The sequence below is a fragment of the Physella acuta genome, unplaced genomic scaffold, assembly GCF_028476545.2.
Source record: "Physella acuta isolate Inbredline_101_S28 unplaced genomic scaffold, ASM2847654v3 ptg000225l, whole genome shotgun sequence".
In the NCBI taxonomy this organism is placed as follows: Eukaryota; Metazoa; Mollusca; class Gastropoda; family Physidae; genus Physella; species Physella acuta.
In genome coordinates this window covers 1,831,701-1,851,443 of record NW_026731744.1, presented here as the reverse complement: position 1 = coordinate 1,851,443, position 19,743 = coordinate 1,831,701, and the positions used below count along the sequence as shown (strand labels likewise).

General features: G+C 40.8%; 1 protein-coding gene across 1 annotated transcript; it reads right to left on the bottom strand.

The window, feature by feature from the left end:
• Positions 1 to 153: 153 nt before the first annotated feature.
• Positions 154 to 13,820, bottom strand: LOC131937936 (coiled-coil domain-containing protein 130 homolog). Its single transcript, XM_059295717.1, has 7 exons — positions 13,719 to 13,820; positions 12,359 to 12,492; positions 5,389 to 5,563; positions 3,888 to 3,972; positions 2,357 to 2,529; positions 1,665 to 1,803; positions 154 to 1,131 (listed from the first exon to the last, which is right to left on the bottom strand). Exons 1-7 carry the CDS (start codon positions 13,719 to 13,721, stop codon positions 554 to 556), a joined length of 1,287 nt encoding a protein of 428 aa, XP_059151700.1. The 5' UTR covers positions 13,722 to 13,820; the 3' UTR covers positions 154 to 553.
• Between the last annotated feature and the right edge of the window lie 5,923 nt (positions 13,821 to 19,743).

The window sequence follows — 19,743 nt, the reverse complement described above, 5'->3', positions numbered from 1 at the left end:
TCATGTAAACACAGATATCTATCTCATGTAAACACAGATATCTATCTCATGTAAACACAGATATCTATCTCATGTAAACACAGATATCTATCTCATGTAAACATAGATATTTAATATTTAAAGATAGTTCTTCCCCCCCCCCCCCCCCCCCCAGACTTAAGTGGCTAGACTACTAAAAAAATATTTGCTTATTTTTTATTGTTTACACTTTTTCATCAATTTAGTTCTGCATATTTACACACAAAATTAAAACTGTTTTTGACAGATTCTGTTTGTCTTTATTTATTTAGCACACAGAGACTTTAGGTCTCCCATAGCTGCTTGCATTGTGGCATACACTGACATGTCATGTAGCACTGATGTCATGTGGCACACTCACACAATGTCATGTGGCACACACAGACATGCCATGTGGCACACTGATGCCATGTGGCCTACACTGACATGCCATGTGACACACTGACATGCCATGTGGCACACTGATGTCATGCAATATGACTTATTGATGTCATGTAATGAGGCACTCAGATGCCATATCATGTGGCCCACCATGTCATGAGTTACTATCTGAATCAGAATAGCTGGAGGCTAAAGCTGCGAGGCCAGTATTGAGTGCAGGTTGTGGAGATCTGTCTTCAGTGCTAGCCAATGTTGCTGGGACTGAACAGGTTGTCACTGAACAGGTTGTCACTGAACAGGTTGCCACTGAACAGGTTGTCACTGAACAGGTTGTCAGTGCCACTGAGCTAGTGCTGGTCACTACTGGCCCTGACTCACCTGCACAGTCTGGTTTAGCTTCAGTACATGACAGGTTAGCATTCATCACAGTGAGACTGCTGTCTGGACAGGTGCTAGACAGGTGTTGAGTGGTCTGACGTGACACAGGCAGGCTGGTGGCAGGTGCCTGTCTCCTCCTGACAACTGACGCGCAGGCTGCCAGATGTCTTGTCCTGCCAACTGACGTGCTGCAGGAGAAAGGGTCCCTGAGGTTTGCTTTGAGCCCCTGTTCCAGTTTTTTCTTGAGCTGCAAATGTTTGTCACCTTGACCTTGAGCTGCTGGGCTGGACAAGCTGACAAATAAAGGCCGCTGTTCAATGCTCTTCCTCTTCTCTTTCTCTTTCTCTTCATACGCTGGGGAAAAAATTCAAGGTCACATGGTTAAATCCCCAGAAAATCATGGACTCAAATGTCAAAGGTCACACACAATGTCAACATGTAATTTCTTTTTTTCAAAATTAACAATTTATGTAGAACCTACACACACCCTGCACCACCAACTGACCACCAACCATGCATCACCAACTGACCACCAACCCAGCACCACCAACTGAAAACAAACTCTGCACCACCAACTGACCACCAACCCTGCATCACAAACTGACCACAAACCCTGCACCAACAAGTGACCACCAACCCTGCACCACCAACTGAAAACAAACTCTGCACCACCAACTGACCACCAACCCTGCATCACCAAGTGACCATGAACCCTGCACCACAAACTGACCACCAACCATGCACCACAAACTGACCACCAACCATGCATCACAAACTGACCACCAACCCTGCACCACCAACTGAAAACAAACCCAGCACCACCAACTGAAAACAAACCCTGCACCACCAACTGACCACCAACCCAGCACCACCAACTGACCACTTACAAGATGTAACTGAATATTTCAACAAAGTGGCCAGTTTCTTGTCCTCTTCAGCTTCCTCTACCAGCTCAATGTCCAAGGCATTTCTAGCAAGAATGGCTTCATCAGCATCTGCAGCTTTCTTTAGCTCTTTTTTTTCTTCCTTAAAATATAAAAAACATTTAAATTTGCCTTCAAAGTTTAAACCTAAACTGATCCCTGTTCCCTCACCCTAAACTGATCCCTGTTCCCTCACCCTAAACTGATCCCTGTTCCCTCACCCTAAACTGATCCCTGTTCCCTCATCCTAAACTGATCCCTGTTCCCTCACCCTAAACTGATCCCTGTTCCCTAAACTGATCCCTGTTCCCTAAACTGATCCCTGTACCCTAAACTGATCCCTGTTCCCTTACCCTAAACTGATCCCTGTTCCCCAACCCTAAACTGATCCCTGTTCCCTAAACTGATCCCTGTTCCCTCACCCTAAACTGATCCCTGTTCCCTCACCCTAAACTGATCCCTGTTCCCTTACCTTAAACTGATCCCTGTTCCCCAACCCTAAGCTGATCCCTGTTCCCTAAACTGATCCCTGTTCCCTCACACCCTAAACTGATCCCTGTTCCCTTACCCTAAACTGATCCCTGTTCCCTAAACTGATCCCTGTTCCCTTACCCTAAACTGATCCCTGTTCCCACTACTGATCCCTGTTCACTTACCCTAAACTGATCCCTAGCCATCCTGTTTAAAATGTAGTCTTCCTTCATTGAGAGCCTGCTCTCTTCAATCTGTGCCAGACCCATGACCTTTGAACTGCCCTTCTTCTTGTCATCAGAGCCATGCTCCAGCTTAAACATGGGGTCAGTAGCAAGTTTTTTTTGGGTTGTCTTATCTTGGATTAATAGAAATCAAAGGTTTTTTTTGGGTTGTCTTATCTTGGATTAATAGAAATCAAAGGTTGTATTTTTGGGTTATCTATGCTGGATTAATAGAAATCAAAGGTTGTATTTTTGGGTTATCTATGCTGGATTAATAGAAATCAAAGGTTGTATTTTTGGATTGTCTTATCTTGGATTAATAGAAATCAAAGGTTGTATTTTTGGATTGTCTTATCTTGGATTAATAGAAATCAAAGGTTGTATTTTTGGATTGTCTTATCTTGGATTAATAGAAATCAAAGGTTGTTTTATTTTTGGGTTGTCTTATCTTGGATTAATAGAAATCAAAGGTTGTATTTTTGGATTGTCTTATCTTGGATTAATAGAAATCAAAGGTTGTTTTATTTTTGGGTTGTCTTATCTTGGATTAATAGAAATCAAAGTTTCTTTATTTTTGGGTTATCTATCTTGGATTAATAGAAATCAAAGGTTGTATTTTTGGGTTATCTATCTTGGATTAATAGAAATCAAAGGTTGTTTTATTTTTTGGTTATCTATCTTGGATTAATAGAAATCAAAGGTTGTATTTTTGGGTTATCTATCTTGGATTAATAGAGATCAAAGGGGTTTTTTTTTTTGTCATCTATCTTGGATTAATCTCTAGTATAGCCTGTCTCATGACCTACTTTTTTTACTGTCGTTATGGTAATGATGGCTGCCGAAAACCTCAATACCATGATTCCGTTTTTTTAAACAATGTTTCGTGGTCATTTCAGAAATATATATTTAAAATCATTATTTTTGCGTATTATTTACGGCTACCAATCTAATTTTAACAATGGATGATTAGTGTTTGACACAAACTTGCCATTTGTACATTTTTTTTTCTACTCACTGAGAATATCGAGCAGAACATAATAAAAGTAAGCAAAGCATGAATAGCTTTAATATTGTTCTAAACATACTGAAAATATATTCTAAACTGTAGAAAAATTATAACTTGCCTTCTATTAAACTAATGTCATTAATGTTTTAATAATCAAGCAGGGTAAAAACAAAACCTATAAAAAACTTGATCGAGACAACAGCTAACTAAGCCCGCTAATTTTGCCCGCCGTGTATTTGAAAAGGGAGAAATCTAGCAGACGACACATTTCTGCTGAACGGCAGTGAACGGTCAATGGCGTCACAGCAACACTCCTTAAAAAACTAACCCACCGTATCACTGAAAATGGGTCATATCATCGTATCCATTTATAAACAAACGCGTTTGTTTGTATCAAATTAAAGGTAAATAAATGTAGCTTTTAATTTTTTCAGTCATCTTGAACAATAATGAAGATTAAAACCTTAGCAGCAGTTGTTGACCTACCTTCTGGCACTACTTGTTCATTTGCCACTGGGTCCCACCTCTGCTCTTTCCTTCTGGCTCCACACAGTATGACATAGTCATGGTTCTGGCATGGGGAAACAACAATCATGCTGTTTAAAGATCTGGTTATTAGCTTACCCTAACCCAACTTACTTTAGGAGCTAACCCAACTTACTTTAGGATCTAACCCAACTTACTTTAGGATCTAACCCAACTTACTTTAGGATCTAACCCAACTTACTTTAGGATCTAACCCAACTTACTTTAGGATCTAACCCAACTTACTTTAGGATCTAACCCAACTTACTTTAGGATCTAACCCAACTTGCTTTAGGATCTAACCCAACTTGCTTTAGGATCTAACCCAACTTACTTTAGGATCTAACCCAACTTACTTTAGGATCTAACCCAACTTCCTTTAGGATCTAACCCAACTTACTTTAGGATCTAACCCAACTTCCTTTAGGATCTAACCCAACTTACTTTAGGATCTAACCCAACTTACTTTAGGATCTAACCCAACTTGCTTTAGGATCTAACCCAACTTACTTTAGGATCTAACCCAACTTACTTTAGGATCTAACCCAACTTACTTTAGGATCTAACCCAACTTGCTTTAGGATCTAACCCAACTTACTTTAGGATCTAACCCAACTTACTTTAGGATCTAACCCAACTTACTTTAGGATCTAACCCAACTTACTTTAGGATCTAACCCAACTTACTTTAGGATCTAACCCAACTTACTTTAGGATCTAACCCAACTTACTTTAGGATCTAACCCAACTTACTTTAGGATCTAACCCAACTTACTTTAGGATCTAACCCAACTTACTTAAGGATCTAACCCAACTTCCTTTAGGATCTAACCCAACTTACTTTAGGAGCTAACCCAACTTACTTTAGGATCTAACCCAACTTACTTTAGGATCTAACCCAACTTACTTTAGGATCTAACCCAACTTACTTTAGGATCTAACCCAACTTACTTTAGGATCTAACCCAACTTACTTTAGGATCTAACCCAACTTACTTTAGGATCTAACCCAACTTACTTTAGGATCTGACCCAACTTACTTTAGGATCTAACCCAACTTACTTTAGGATCTAACCCAACTTGCTTTAGGATCTAACCCAACTTACTTTAGGATCTGACCCAACTTACTTTAGGATCTAACCCAACTTACTTTAGGATCTAACCCAACTTACTTTAGGATCTAACCCAACTTACTTTAGGATCTAACCCAACTTGCTTTAGGATCTAACCCAACTTACTTTAGGATCTAACCCAACTTACTTTAGGATCTAACCCAACTTCCTTTAGGATCTAACCCAACTTACTTTAGGATCTAACCCAACTTACTTTAGGATCTAACCCAACTTACTTTAGGATCTAACCCAACTTACTTTAGGATCTAACCCAACTTACTTTAGGATCTAACCCAACTTACTTTAGGATCTAACCCAACTTACTTTAGGATCTAACCCTAACCCAACTTACTTTAGGATCTGTTTGAATCTCGAAATAGTTGTCACACAGATGGCATTTCATACGGAACTTGTAGATGGGGGTGCTGTAGTAGTTCCCCACCTTGGACTTTTCTGCGTTGTAACGCACACCCATGCCAACATGGCTTCCACACCCTCCACACCAGATGTTGTACGGCAGCTCAAACCTGAAACAGGAACAAACCTTGCAACAAACTATATTGGATTCAACTTGCAACAAACTATATTGGATTCAACTTGCAACAAACTATATTGGATTCAACTTACAACAAACTATATTGGATTCAACTTACAACAAACTATATTGGATTCAACTTGCAACAAACTATATTGGATTCAACTTAACTTTTAACAAACTATAATGGATTGAACTGAACTTTTGAAAAAAAAAATTCTAGTACCTGATGACACATGAAGCTAGTACCTGATGACACATGAAGCTAGTACCTGATGACACATGCTAGTACCTGATGACACATGCTAGTACCTGATGACACATGCTAGTACCTGATGACACATGAAGCTAGTACCTGATGACACATGCTAGTACCTGATGACACATGATGCTAGTACCTGATGACACATGCTAGTACCTGATGACACATGCTAGTACCTGATGACACATGAAGCTAGTACCTGATGACACATGCTAGTACCTGATGACACATGAAGCTAGTACCTGATGACACATGCTAGTACCTGATGACACATGCTAGTACCTGATGACACATGCTAGTACCTGATGACACATGAAGCTAGTACCTGATGACACATGCTAGTACCTGATGACACATGCTAGTACCTGATGACACATGATGCTAGTACCTGATGACACATGCTAGTACCTGATGACACATGCTAGTACCTGATGACACATGAAGCTAGTACCTGATGACACATGCTAGTACCTGATGACACATGATGCTAGTACCTGATGACACATGCTAGTACCTGATGACACATGCTAGTACCTGATGACACATGCTAGTACCTGATGACACATGATGCTAGTACCTGATGACACATGCTAGTACCTGATGACACATGCTAGTACCTGATGACACATGATGCTAGTACCTGATGACACATGCTAGTACCTGATGACACATGCTAGTACCTGATGACACATGATGCTAGTACCTGATGACACATGCTAGTACCTGATGACACATGATGCTAGTACCTGATGACACATGAAGCTAGTACCTGATGACACATGATGCTAGTACCTGATGACACATGCTAGTACCTGATGACACATGCTAGTACCTGATGACACATGAAGCTAGTACCTGATGACACATGCTAGTACCTGATGACACATGATGCTAGTACCTGATGACACATGCTAGTACCTGATGACACATGCTAGTACCTGATGACACATGCTAGTACCTGATGACACATGATGCTAGTACCTGATGACACATGCTAGTACCTGATGACACATGCTAGTACCTGATGACACATGATGCTAGTACCTGATGACACATGCTAGTACCTGATGACACATGCTAGTACCTGATGACACATGATGCTAGTACCTGATGACACATGCTAGTACCTGATGACACATGATGCTAGTACCTGATGACACATGAAGCTAGTACCTGATGACACATGATGCTAGTACCTGATGACACATGCTAGTACCTGATGACACATGCTAGTATCTGATGACACATGATGCTAGTACCTGATGACACATGCTAGTACCTGATGACACATGATGCTAGTACCTGATGACACATGCTAGTACCTGATGACACATGATGCTAGTACCTGATGACACATGATGCTAGTGCCTGATGACACATGATGCTAGTACCTGATGACACATGCTAGTACCTGATGACACATGCTAGTACCTGATGACACATGATGCTAGTACCTGATGACACATGATGCTAGTACCTGATGACACATGATGCTAGTACCTGATGACACATGCTAGTACCTGATGACACATGATGCTAGTACCTGATGACACATGATGCTAGTACCTGATGACACATGATGCTAGTACCTGATGACACATGATGCTAGTACCTGATGACACATGATGCTAGTACCTGATGACACATGATGCTAGTACCTGATGACACATGAAGCTAGTACCTGATGACACATGATGCTAGTACCTGATGACACATGATGCTAGTACCTGATGACACATGCTAGTACCTGATGACACATGATGCTAGTACCTGATGACACATGCTAGTACCTGATGACACATGCTAGTACCTGATGACACATGATGCTAGTACCTGATGACACATGATGCTAGTACCTGATGACACATGCTAGTACCTGATGACACATGATGCTAGTATCTGATGACACATGCTAGTACCTGATGACACATGATGCTAGTACCTGATGACACATGATGCTAGTACCTGATGACACATGCTAGTACCTGATGACACATGATGCTAGTACCTGATGACACATGCTAGTACCTGATGACACATGATGCTAGTACCTGATGACACATGATGCTAGTACCTGATGACACATGATGCTAGTACCTGATGACACATGCTAGTACCTGATGACACATGATGCTAGTACCTGATGACACATGCTAGTACCTGATGACACATGATGCTAGTACCTGATGACACATGCTAGTACCTGATGACACATGATGCTAGTACCTGATGACACATGATGCTAGTACCTGATGACACATGCTAGTACCTGATGACACATGCTAGTACCTGATGACACATGCTAGTTACTGATAACACATGATGCTAGTACCTGATGACACATGAAGCTAGTACTTTATGACACATGATGCTAGTACCTGATGACACATGATGCTAGTACCTGATGACACATGATGCTAGTACCTGATGACACATGCTAGTACCTGATGACACATGATGCTAGTACCTGATGACACATGATGCTAGTACCTGATGACACATGCTAGTACCTGATGACACATGCTAGTACCTGATGACATATGCTAGTACCTGATGACACATGATGCTAGTACCTGATGACACATGCTAGTACCTGATGACACATGCTAGTACCTGATGACACATGATGCTAGTACCTGATGACACATGATGCTAGTACCTGATGACACATGCTAGTACCTGATGACACATGATGCTAGTACCTGATGACACATGCTAGTACCTGATGACACATGATGCTAGTACCTGATGACACATGATGCTAGTACCTGATGACACATGATGCTAGTACCTGATGACACATGCTAGTACCTGATGACACATGATGCTAGTACCTGATGACACATGATGCTAGTACCTGATGACACATGCTAGTACCTGATGACACATGATGCTAGTACCTAATGACATATGATGCTAGTACCTGATGACACATGCTAGTACCTGATGACACATGATGCTAGTACCTGATGACACATGCTAGTACCTGATGACACATGATGCTAGTACCTGATGACACATGCTAGTACCTGATGACACATGATGCTAGTACCTAATGACACATGATGCTAGTACCTGATGACACATGCTAGTACCTGATGACACATGAAGCTAGTACCTGATGACACATGCTAGTACCTGATGACACATGCTAGTACCTGATGACACATGCTAGTACCTGATGACACATGAAGCTAGTACCTGATGACACATGCTAGTACCTGATGACACATGCTAGTACCTGATGACACATGCTAGTACCTGATGACACATGCTAGTACCTGATGACACATGCTAGTACCTGATGACACATGAAGCTAGTACCTGATGACACATGCTAGTACCTGATGACACATGATGCTAGTACCTGATGACACATGCTAGTACCTGATGACACATGCTAGTACCTGATGACACATGCTAGTACCTGATGACACATGATGCTAGTACCTGATGACACATGCTAGTACCTGATGACACATGCTAGTACCTGATGACACATGATGCTAGTACCTGATGACACATGCTAGTACCTGATGACACATGCTAGTACCTGATGACACATGCTAGTACCTGATGACACATGCTAGTATCTGATGACACATGATGCTAGTACCTGATGACACATGATGCTAGTACCTGATGACACATGCTAGTACCTGATGACACATGCTAGTACCTGATGACACATGCTAGTACCTGATGACACATGATGCTAGTACCTGATGACACATGCTAGTACCTGATGACACATGATGCTAGTACCTGATGACACATGATGCTAGTACCTGATGACACATGCTAGTACCTGATGACACATGCTAGTACCTGATGACACATGCTAGTTACTGATAACACATGATGCTAGTACCTGATGACACATGAAGCTAGTACTTTATGACACATGATGCTAGTACCTGATGACACATGATGCTAGTACCTGATGACACATGATGCTAGTACCTGATGACACATGCTAGTACCTGATGACACATGATGCTAGTACCTGATGACACATGATGCTAGTACCTGATGACACATGCTAGTACCTGATGACACATGCTAGTACCTGATGACATATGCTAGTACCTGATGACACATGATGCTAGTACCTGATGACACATGCTAGTACCTGATGACACATGCTAGTACCTGATGACACATGATGCTAGTACCTGATGACACATGATGCTAGTACCTGATGACACATGCTAGTACCTGATGACACATGATGCTAGTACCTGATGACACATGTTAGTACCTGATGACACATGATGCTAGTACCTGATGACACATGATGCTAGTACCTGATGACACATGATGCTAGTACCTGATGACACATGCTAGTACCTGATGACACATGATGCTAGTACCTGATGACACATGATGCTAGTACCTGATGACACATGCTAGTACCTGATGACACATGATGCTAGTACCTAATGACATATGATGCTAGTACCTGATGACACATGCTAGTACCTGATGACACATGATGCTAGTACCTGATGACACATGCTAGTACCTGATGACACATGATGCTAGTACCTGATGACACATGCTAGTACCTGATGACACATGATGCTAGTACCTAATGACACATGATGCTAGTACCTGATGACACATGCTAGTGCCTGATGACACATGAAGCTAGTACCTGATGACACATGCTAGTACCTGATGACACATGCTAGTACCTGATGACACATGCTAGTACCTGATGACACATGAAGCTAGTACCTGATGACACATGCTAGTACCTGATGACACATGCTAGTACCTGATGACACATGCTAGTACCTGATGACACATGCTAGTACCTGATGACACATGCTAGTACCTGATGACACATGAAGCTAGTACCTGATGACACATGCTAGTACCTGATGACACATGATGCTAGTACCTGATGACACATGCTAGTACCTGATGACACATGCTAGTACCTGATGACACATGCTAGTACCTGATGACACATGATGCTAGTACCTGATGACACATGCTAGTACCTGATGACACATGCTAGTACCTGATGACACATGATGCTAGTACCTGATGACACATGCTAGTACCTGATGACACATGCTAGTACCTGATGACACATGCTAGTACCTGATGACACATGCTAGTACCTGATGACACATGATGCTAGTACCTGATGACACATGATGCTAGTACCTGATGACACATGATGCTAGTACCTGATGACACATGCTAGTACCTGATGACACATGCTAGTACCTGATGACACATGCTAGTACCTGATGACACATGCTAGTACCTGATGACACATGATGCTAGTACCTGATGACACATGATGCTAGTACCTGATGACACATGCTAGTACCTGATGACACATGCTAGTACCTGATGACACATGCTAGTACCTGATGACACATGATGCTAGTACCTGATGACACATGATGCTAGTACCTGATGACACATGCTAGTACCTGATGACACATGATGCTAGTACCTGATGACACATGCTAGTACCTGATGACACATGATGCTAGTACCTGATGACACATGCTAGTACCTGATGACACATGATGCTAGTACCTGATGACACATGCTAGTACCTGATGACACATGCTAGTACCTGATGACACATGATGCTAGTACCTGATGACACATGATGCTAGTACCTGATGACATATGCTAGTACCTGATGACACATGCTAGTACCTGATGACACATGCTAGTTACTGATGACACATGCTAGTTACTGATGACACATGATGCTAGTACCTGATGACACATGAAGCTAGTACTTGATGACACATGATGCTAGTACCTGATGACACATGCTAGTACCTGATGACACATGCTAGTACCTGATGACACATGCTAGTACCTGATGACATATGCTAGTACCTGATGACACATGCTAGTACCTGATGACACATGCTAGTTACTGATGACACATGATGCTAGTACCTGATGACACATGAAGCTAGTACTTGATGACACATGATGCTAGTACCTGATGACACATGCTAGTACCTGATGACACATGCTAGTACCTGATGACACATGATGCTAGTACCTGATGACACATGCTAGTACCTGATGACACATGATGCTAGTACCTGATGACACATGCTAGTACCTGATGACACATGATGCTAGTACCTGATGACACATGAAGCTAGTACTTGATGACACATGATGCTAGTACCTGATGACACATGATGCTAGTACCTGATGACACATGATGCTAGTACCTGATGACACATGCTAGTACCTGATGACACATGATGCTAGTACCTGATGACACATGATGCTAGTACCTGATGACACATGCTAGTACCTGATGACACATGCTAGTACCTGATGACATATGCTAGTACCTGATGACACATGATGCTAGTACCTGATGACACATGCTAGTACCTGATGACACATGCTAGTACCTGATGACACATGATGCTAGTACCTGATGACACATGATGCTAGTACCTGATGACACATGCTAGTACCTGATGACACATGATGCTAGTACCTGATGACACATGCTAGTACCTGATGACAAGGATTCCCTGACTTAACTTGCGAGCGCGATCTCTCAGGGGATGTTGCCCCACACGTTTGTTGGCTGAGCCTTTCCTTGGGTCCCAGTCAGGTGGGTAATATTTGTTGACGGCTTTTCTTTCAGCCTGAACAAAACAATAGCAATTCTATGTAATATTTGTTGACGGCTTTTCTTTCAGCCTGAACAAAACAATAGCAATTCTATGTAATATTTGTTGACAGCTTTCCTGAACAAAACAATAGCAATTCTATGTAATATTTGTTGACGGCTTTTCTTTCAGCCTGAACAAAACAATAGCAATTCTATGTAATATTTGTTGACAGCTTTTCTGAACAAAACAATAGCAATTCTATGTAATATTTTAATTTTTTCTCAAATATGACATAGCTACCTATTTCAAACATAAATTCATTAGTTTCCTCTCCAGCACATATCTGTTTCAAATGATATAGGCCTATTAGATTACCCTATCTATATTCTAGTCTATACTCTATGTCTATAGTAAATAGTAACCAATACTATAGTCTATCCTAGGCCTAATCTAATAAAATAGTAATATTTTACAGTAATTATTATGCTTTTGTAAATGCGCATATCATGCTTGTCGGTATTTCATTTGGTTCACGGCTTCCGTGTTTGTTTATATCCTGCCGATACAGCTCAATGGAGAAGATTTACGAGAAACAAACACATTCACATATCTGGGAAGCGTGATCAATAATGACGGGGGAGCAGACGAGGACATAAAATGCCGTATCAACAAGGCTAGATGTGCCTTCAACTCACTGCGCCCGATGTGGAGGTCCACGGCCCTGTCACTCCGGAGCAAAATTGGAATTTTCAACACGAATGTTAAGGCAGTGCTACTCTATGGCTTGGAGACCTGGAGGGTTACGAAGACAAATACTGATAGGCTACAGGCGTTCGTAAACAAATGCCTACGACATATACTCAAAATAAGATGGCCAGACAAACTATCAAACAAAGACCTGTGGCAAATTTTAAAGCAACAGCCAATAGAGAAAGATATTATTATTAAGGCCCGAAAATGGGGATGGATCGGACACACGTTAAGAAAAGAAAAAGAAAACATCGCAAAACATGCATTGGACTGGAATCCCCAGGGGAAAAGGAGGGTGGGCCGGCCAAAGAAAACATGGAAGAGAACGGTTGAGGAAGAGGCAAAAACAGCTGGGCTCTCATGGGCACAGATTAGAGGAGCAGCCCAAAACCGAGTCCGCTGGAGATGTGTGGTTGCAGCCCTTTGCCCCCCAGGGGCCATAAAGGAGTGATGATGATGATGTTAGTTACTAGATCTAGATCTAGAATCTACATTTAGAATCTACTCACCATTTTAATCAGGAATACTTTATAACTTTATAGAGTAGAGAGTCTGACTCTACTTCTGCCACTGCTAAGATAAATCATCAGAAGATGTGTTTGTTTTGTAGTTTGCCGTCGCACTAATAACCGTAAAACATTCAATACTGACAGAAAACACTAAAGAAACAGAATATGTTTATTTTTAGATTTAGGGATCTATGTAGTATGTAGGCACGGCGGCCTTTATTGCAGGGGTATTAGTTGATTCAACGGTGAAACTGCACTTGGCACATCCTCCGGCGGTCCACGTTCGTTTGGCCCGTTGCTTCCCGGGCTCCCCCGTGAACACTATGGCGCATAAATTCGTTTTAAAGAGCACCCTAAACCGAACCTGGGGTCGCACCTGGTAAACGGTGGCTCCAAGAACGTCTCGCGACGCCCCTGACCGGTTGCCCGGGGATATTATTTACTTAACTATGATTACGGAGGGAGATACGCGTACACTCAAGGCTCTCGTGCAGCACGCCCTTGAGCGTCTGGGACGTCGTAGACAAACCCGCGCTCCAAAAACCTAAAAATCTAAGAAATATATTGTTGACGTTTACATTTAAAATAAACTCACTTCTAGAAATCAAGATCACACGTTTAAAAATACCGATTGGTAACGTGTTGATTAAACATTCATATAAATTTACTTATACTTTAGTGTGTAGGACAAGATCGCAACAACGCCCAATGGATTGCCAGCATTTGATAAAACTAAAATAATTGCTGGCTTAGATTGGTCAACTCTTTTAGTTTTATAAAATGAAGGTACAATAACCTACAGCAGACGAGTGCGGTGACACCAGAGCCGGCGTTAGGGGGTGGCAAACGGGGCGGCCGCCCTAGGCCCCGCGCCTGAAGGGGCCCCGCGCGTCAACACTGTCATTGTTATCTGAATTAGTTTGTAAACTTAAAAAAATTGTTGCTGAATTCAATTGGGAAAAACTAAATGGTCGAATGCCGAAGTTGTTGATTGTTATAACTGAGGCCCCGGTTGATGTTAGTGAGTTATCACCCACCTGAACTGGGAAAGGACGTAATTCGATACAAAAACGGGGTCACACCTTCCATTTGTGTAGGGTACGGTCGCCTGGCATTTGACCTGAGCTGACTGGAGATTGTTGGATGCAAATCAGCTCCCGACCTGACATGGGATGTAAATTTGGGAGACAGGTAAAAAGATACCCTATTGTATGCGGACCCATGAAGACGTCCTTTTAGTGAGCAGAGGGATGCCTGTAGTAGACAGTTAGTGACCCGATGAACTCTAGTCCTGACTTTCTTGTTGTAGATGTTTTAAATGCAGGCCTACTTGTCTTGGTATAACAAAATTAACATTCAGTTGCGTGCAGAAGGGTGGGAAGATGGCGATGAGGGGGGGGGGGGGGAGGCCCTTAGGATCTATATCAAGGGGCATTAGACAGAGTGATTTATTATTATTTTTTTTGAAGAAAGTTAAAAGTGTTGATGTAGCATGTTTTCGCTATCATTAGCAGGTTTACGTCATGGTGTCACCACCAGCCCCCCCCCCCCCTCTCCACCCTTGTCGGAATTTATCAAATTTGCTCTTAAAAGACTATTTAACACTCTAATTATCTATCATTTTTTGTATATGTTTTGCTATTCTTTTTGCCTTTGTGTCACACCCCCCCCCCCCCCCTAAATGGTGTCTACCGGTGCGGTCCGCACCCCCCCCCCTCGCTACGCCCATGCTTTTATATTAATAATTAGTCATCAACAAACAATTTAAACAACTTTATTTTCCTAATTATTTGGCACGTGATTGAATTTTCTTAAGTGATTTGGTATGAATGACATATCTGTCAAAAGTTATTAAATATCTTAGCATGAAAAAACCCACTAAGAACATTGGGTTAAAACGTGGGAGAGGTAAACATCTGTTATTAAAGTCTTATAGCCTCCAAAACATTTATGTGTTATTATGTGTGTATGCATATTATATAGGACTATACACACACACACACACACACACACACATATATATATATATATATATATATATATATATATATATATATATATATATATATATATATATATATATATATATATATATATATAATGGAAAAAAGCAGGCCCCGCGCGGATGGTTGGCCCTAGGCCCCGCGTATTCCTAACGCCGGCTCTGGGTGACACCATTTAGAGGGGGCGGGGGGGTGACACAAAAAAAAGCAAAATATTTTTTTAATGCTGTTTGCTAGTTCAAGTAATGATTAATTAGAGTTTAAAAGTCTTTTTATTACAAATTGACGATCTCGACAAGTGGGAGGGGGTGACACCAACTGTAAAATTTACACACACACAAATTTAAGTTCAAAATTGTCAATAACTGATCCGCCAATCAACGACCGAGGTGGGGGTGACACCATACATAATAATTTACTATGAAAACGTTGGTTTTTTCCACTTGAATTAATAGGTGTATCAAAATAAGATGTTCAATAAAATTCACGCCCTTTGGCATAATTGGAGGTGAGGGGGGGGGGAGACACCAATTGCAACTATATATATTTATCCTTTACTTTTTTTATTTGGTGGAGGGTGACACCATGATTTGCCGCACCTGGTGACACCCGACCTAGCGACCCCATACCCTAAACCAGGGGGTTCCCAACCTTTTTTTTTACTCTAGAGCACATTCTAAAATATCGGTAGGGTGGCGGGCACCACCTATTTTAAATCGACAAACTCCTTTCATAACTTGTCATTTTCCCATAATTTATTTTCTTATTTTCTTATAGTCATAATGTATTAATAAATAATAAACAAAAATGTTTCAAAATAATTAAATTATTTGGCATTTTTTTCAAATTGCATACACACAGAAAAATGTATTTACAAAACGTAAATAGTGCAGTCTGGCTCGCCGCTAGACAAGTTGGGACAAGTATCGAACATATTTAATAAACCTAGGCAGTCAAAAAAATTAAAACTGTAACAAATGAATAAAAATAAATCATATTTTAAAATAATGTTCATGAAAAACGAACTGGAATTTATATAGAAAATATATACTTTTAACAGTGTCCATCCCCCCCCCCCCCCCGAAAGTTTGAAGTGCCCGCCTGGAGAAAAAAGTCTAGAACAGTGGTTCCCAACCTTTTTCGAGTGGCGACCCCCTTTTATAAAAAGTAAGTGACCCGCGACCCCCATAGAATTAAAAAGCCAAAATTAGTATGGAAATTAATAAGCACTAAAATAAGATTTTCTAATAGACTTTCAATATGAACTACTCTTGATAACTATTTTAATAGCATGAGTAAAATTGCATACTATTCACTAAACCTTCGTGGTTAAGTTTTTAATTTAATTTTTTTTTGTTAACGCCAACCTATGTCATTATAATTATCTTAATTTTGTTTTTAATCGAAGAATAGTGTTGAAAATATATTCTCGAAAAGTCAATCAATTTTACGTTTGGGTATGAATGGTGAATACTACACCAAAATTGTGTCTGCATTTTTCATCTTACTCGGAATCATTCTGCAAATCAAATAATTTATCTTGTAATTCATCGGGAATGCTGGCAACATCAAGGGAAGAAGAGAATGGGTAATGCGTAAATGCAGATTCTTCTTTTTTTCAGCTCAGAGAAATAGCGATGCAGTTCGTTTTCAAGAGATTCAAGATGCCCAGAAATCGCGTCTTTCAAAATTTCAATTATCTCACAATCAGATTCATCTACCACACCGCAGAGTTTCTCAAATTTACAATATTTCCAAGATTTATTTTCTTTACCGATTTCGCAGCTTTGATAAAAATGCCCCGAGATTATCATGGAAAGTTATAATATTCGTTCATTTTTCCTGAAGCTTCAGGTTAAGCTTATCTTGATGTTCGAATACATCTGCTAGGTATGATACTCTCTCCAACCACTCTATGTCGTTTTAAGTATACCAAAAAGTCTTGTTTCCTTTGCACACCCAAGAACAATTCGATTTCAGATTTCAATTCAAAAACACAATTTACAACATTTCGTTTGACAGCCAGCGTACTGTAGTGTAGAGGAGCAGAACCTCGTGATCTATATAAATGTTTTTGCTCAGTTCTTTGAAGGCTCCAGATTTTATATAATTTACGACTTATACTAGCAATGGACTCTTGAAGTCGATTGGTTAGGGCAGTGGTTAGGGAGCTAAATCTTTTCTGTTTTCTGAAAGCCCGATTTTGAGCTAAACATAGATGGCGCACCATCCGTTCAAACCCCCACAGCCGTTCTAACCCATTTTAATCATCCAGTTTCAAAAAAGGTATTTATTTTCTCCATGCTATCTTCACAAAAGAGCAACTCTTCTTTGCTATCATCCGCATTAATATAGACACAGACCAGCAACTGCCAACACAAACTCACGTCTGTTGATTTATCAACTTGAAAAGCAAACAATGGTGAAAGCTTAATTTCGATAAAAGTGTGTTATTTAACATTTACGTACATGCAGCGCTTGATGAGATTTTCTCCTATTGTTTTTTTTTGCTTGGCATTTTCTATCGCGACTTTATTTGATGCTTGCACTAATGCTGGTGAAAACTTCCTGTTCGATCAAGTCTCTGGCGTTTGCAACTAGCTTCTTACCGACGAAAGAACTCCATATATTTTTTGGTGTGTTCCGAATGACTCGTCTCAAATGGCATTTTAGTTTTGAAGATTTCATAGATTCGTGACTGAGAACAACTTTGTACAGTGCGCTTTGTTTCTTCTCTATTACATTTCCAGTGATGTTAATGAAGCCGAATTTCAAAAATTCTTCTAAATATTTATGTTTTGTTTCAAATTACTAAGGTTTAGTTTACCAGTTGGCGACCCCCCAGAAAGACCTTCGCGACCCCCAAGGGGGTCGCGACCCCCAGGTTGGGAACCCGTGGTCTAGAAGAAACACTGGGCGGAACCCTTATACAGTAATACCGTAATGTGGGTGTTGGTGGGGACCAAACCAATAGGGGGCCCAAAAATGTCGCCATATATATATATATATATATATATATATATATATATATATATATATATATATATATATAAACTCGTGGTGGAGGCCGAATTCGCTTCTTTCTCCTACAATAAAAAAAATCGTGGAACAGAATCTGTCAAATCTGTCCACTCCCCCAACGGTCTCCTGCAACTATTTTCAGCTATTCCTTCCTGACCTTTCGGCCGCCTCCAACACATTACGTCGCCATGTCTTCCCAGACTGACCCCTGCGTCGCTTGCCCAGGAGGTTCCACTGCAAGGCATGTCTGGCTATAGTGCGAGTATCCTTCCAAGCGTGTCCATCGCCATTTCCTCTCCATGATTAGCTTTTCTATTGTTCTGTCCACACATTTCACATACTTTCTCTATCTTGTCTTACTATTTTATTTGTAATATAAATAATAAATCAATGATCCATGAACCATTATTTGGGTCGTTGTGTCAAGCAGTGTTTCTTTCAGAATTTTTTATGCTTGAAAGAAACACTGGTGTCAAGGGCGCCCACCCCTTCCATGTCTGATCACAGCCAGATGCCCCATCTAGGTGGCTTGCCTTAGTCACAAACACATGGTCGTTGAAGTTCATCTAGGAACTCTTGCGCCCTGGCCGGTAACTTTTACTGTAAAAATAGGACAAAATTAAACTGTATTAGCATAGTTTGTAAAGTTTTTCGTTGCGCTGTTTTCCGATTGCGCATTTTTCTGGGAACCCGACCCAATGTAGACTCATTGGGCATCCGATAATAAAAATAAAAGTCTGTATTAGGGGCCATCCATAAATGACGTCACGCTTTTTAAGACGATTTTTACCTCCCCCCTCCCCTCCGTCACACATCGTCACAAAAAGCCAGACCCCCCTAAAATGACGTCACACCTCAGTCTACAACCCCCCCCCCCTTCAAAATTGCGTTTGAATTTTTCTTAAAACATTGATATTTTTCCAAAATCTTGTCTGAACTCTGTCAAAATAGAGTATTTTAATCAATTCCTATTTTAAAAGTGTTCTAAAACTAAAACGCGA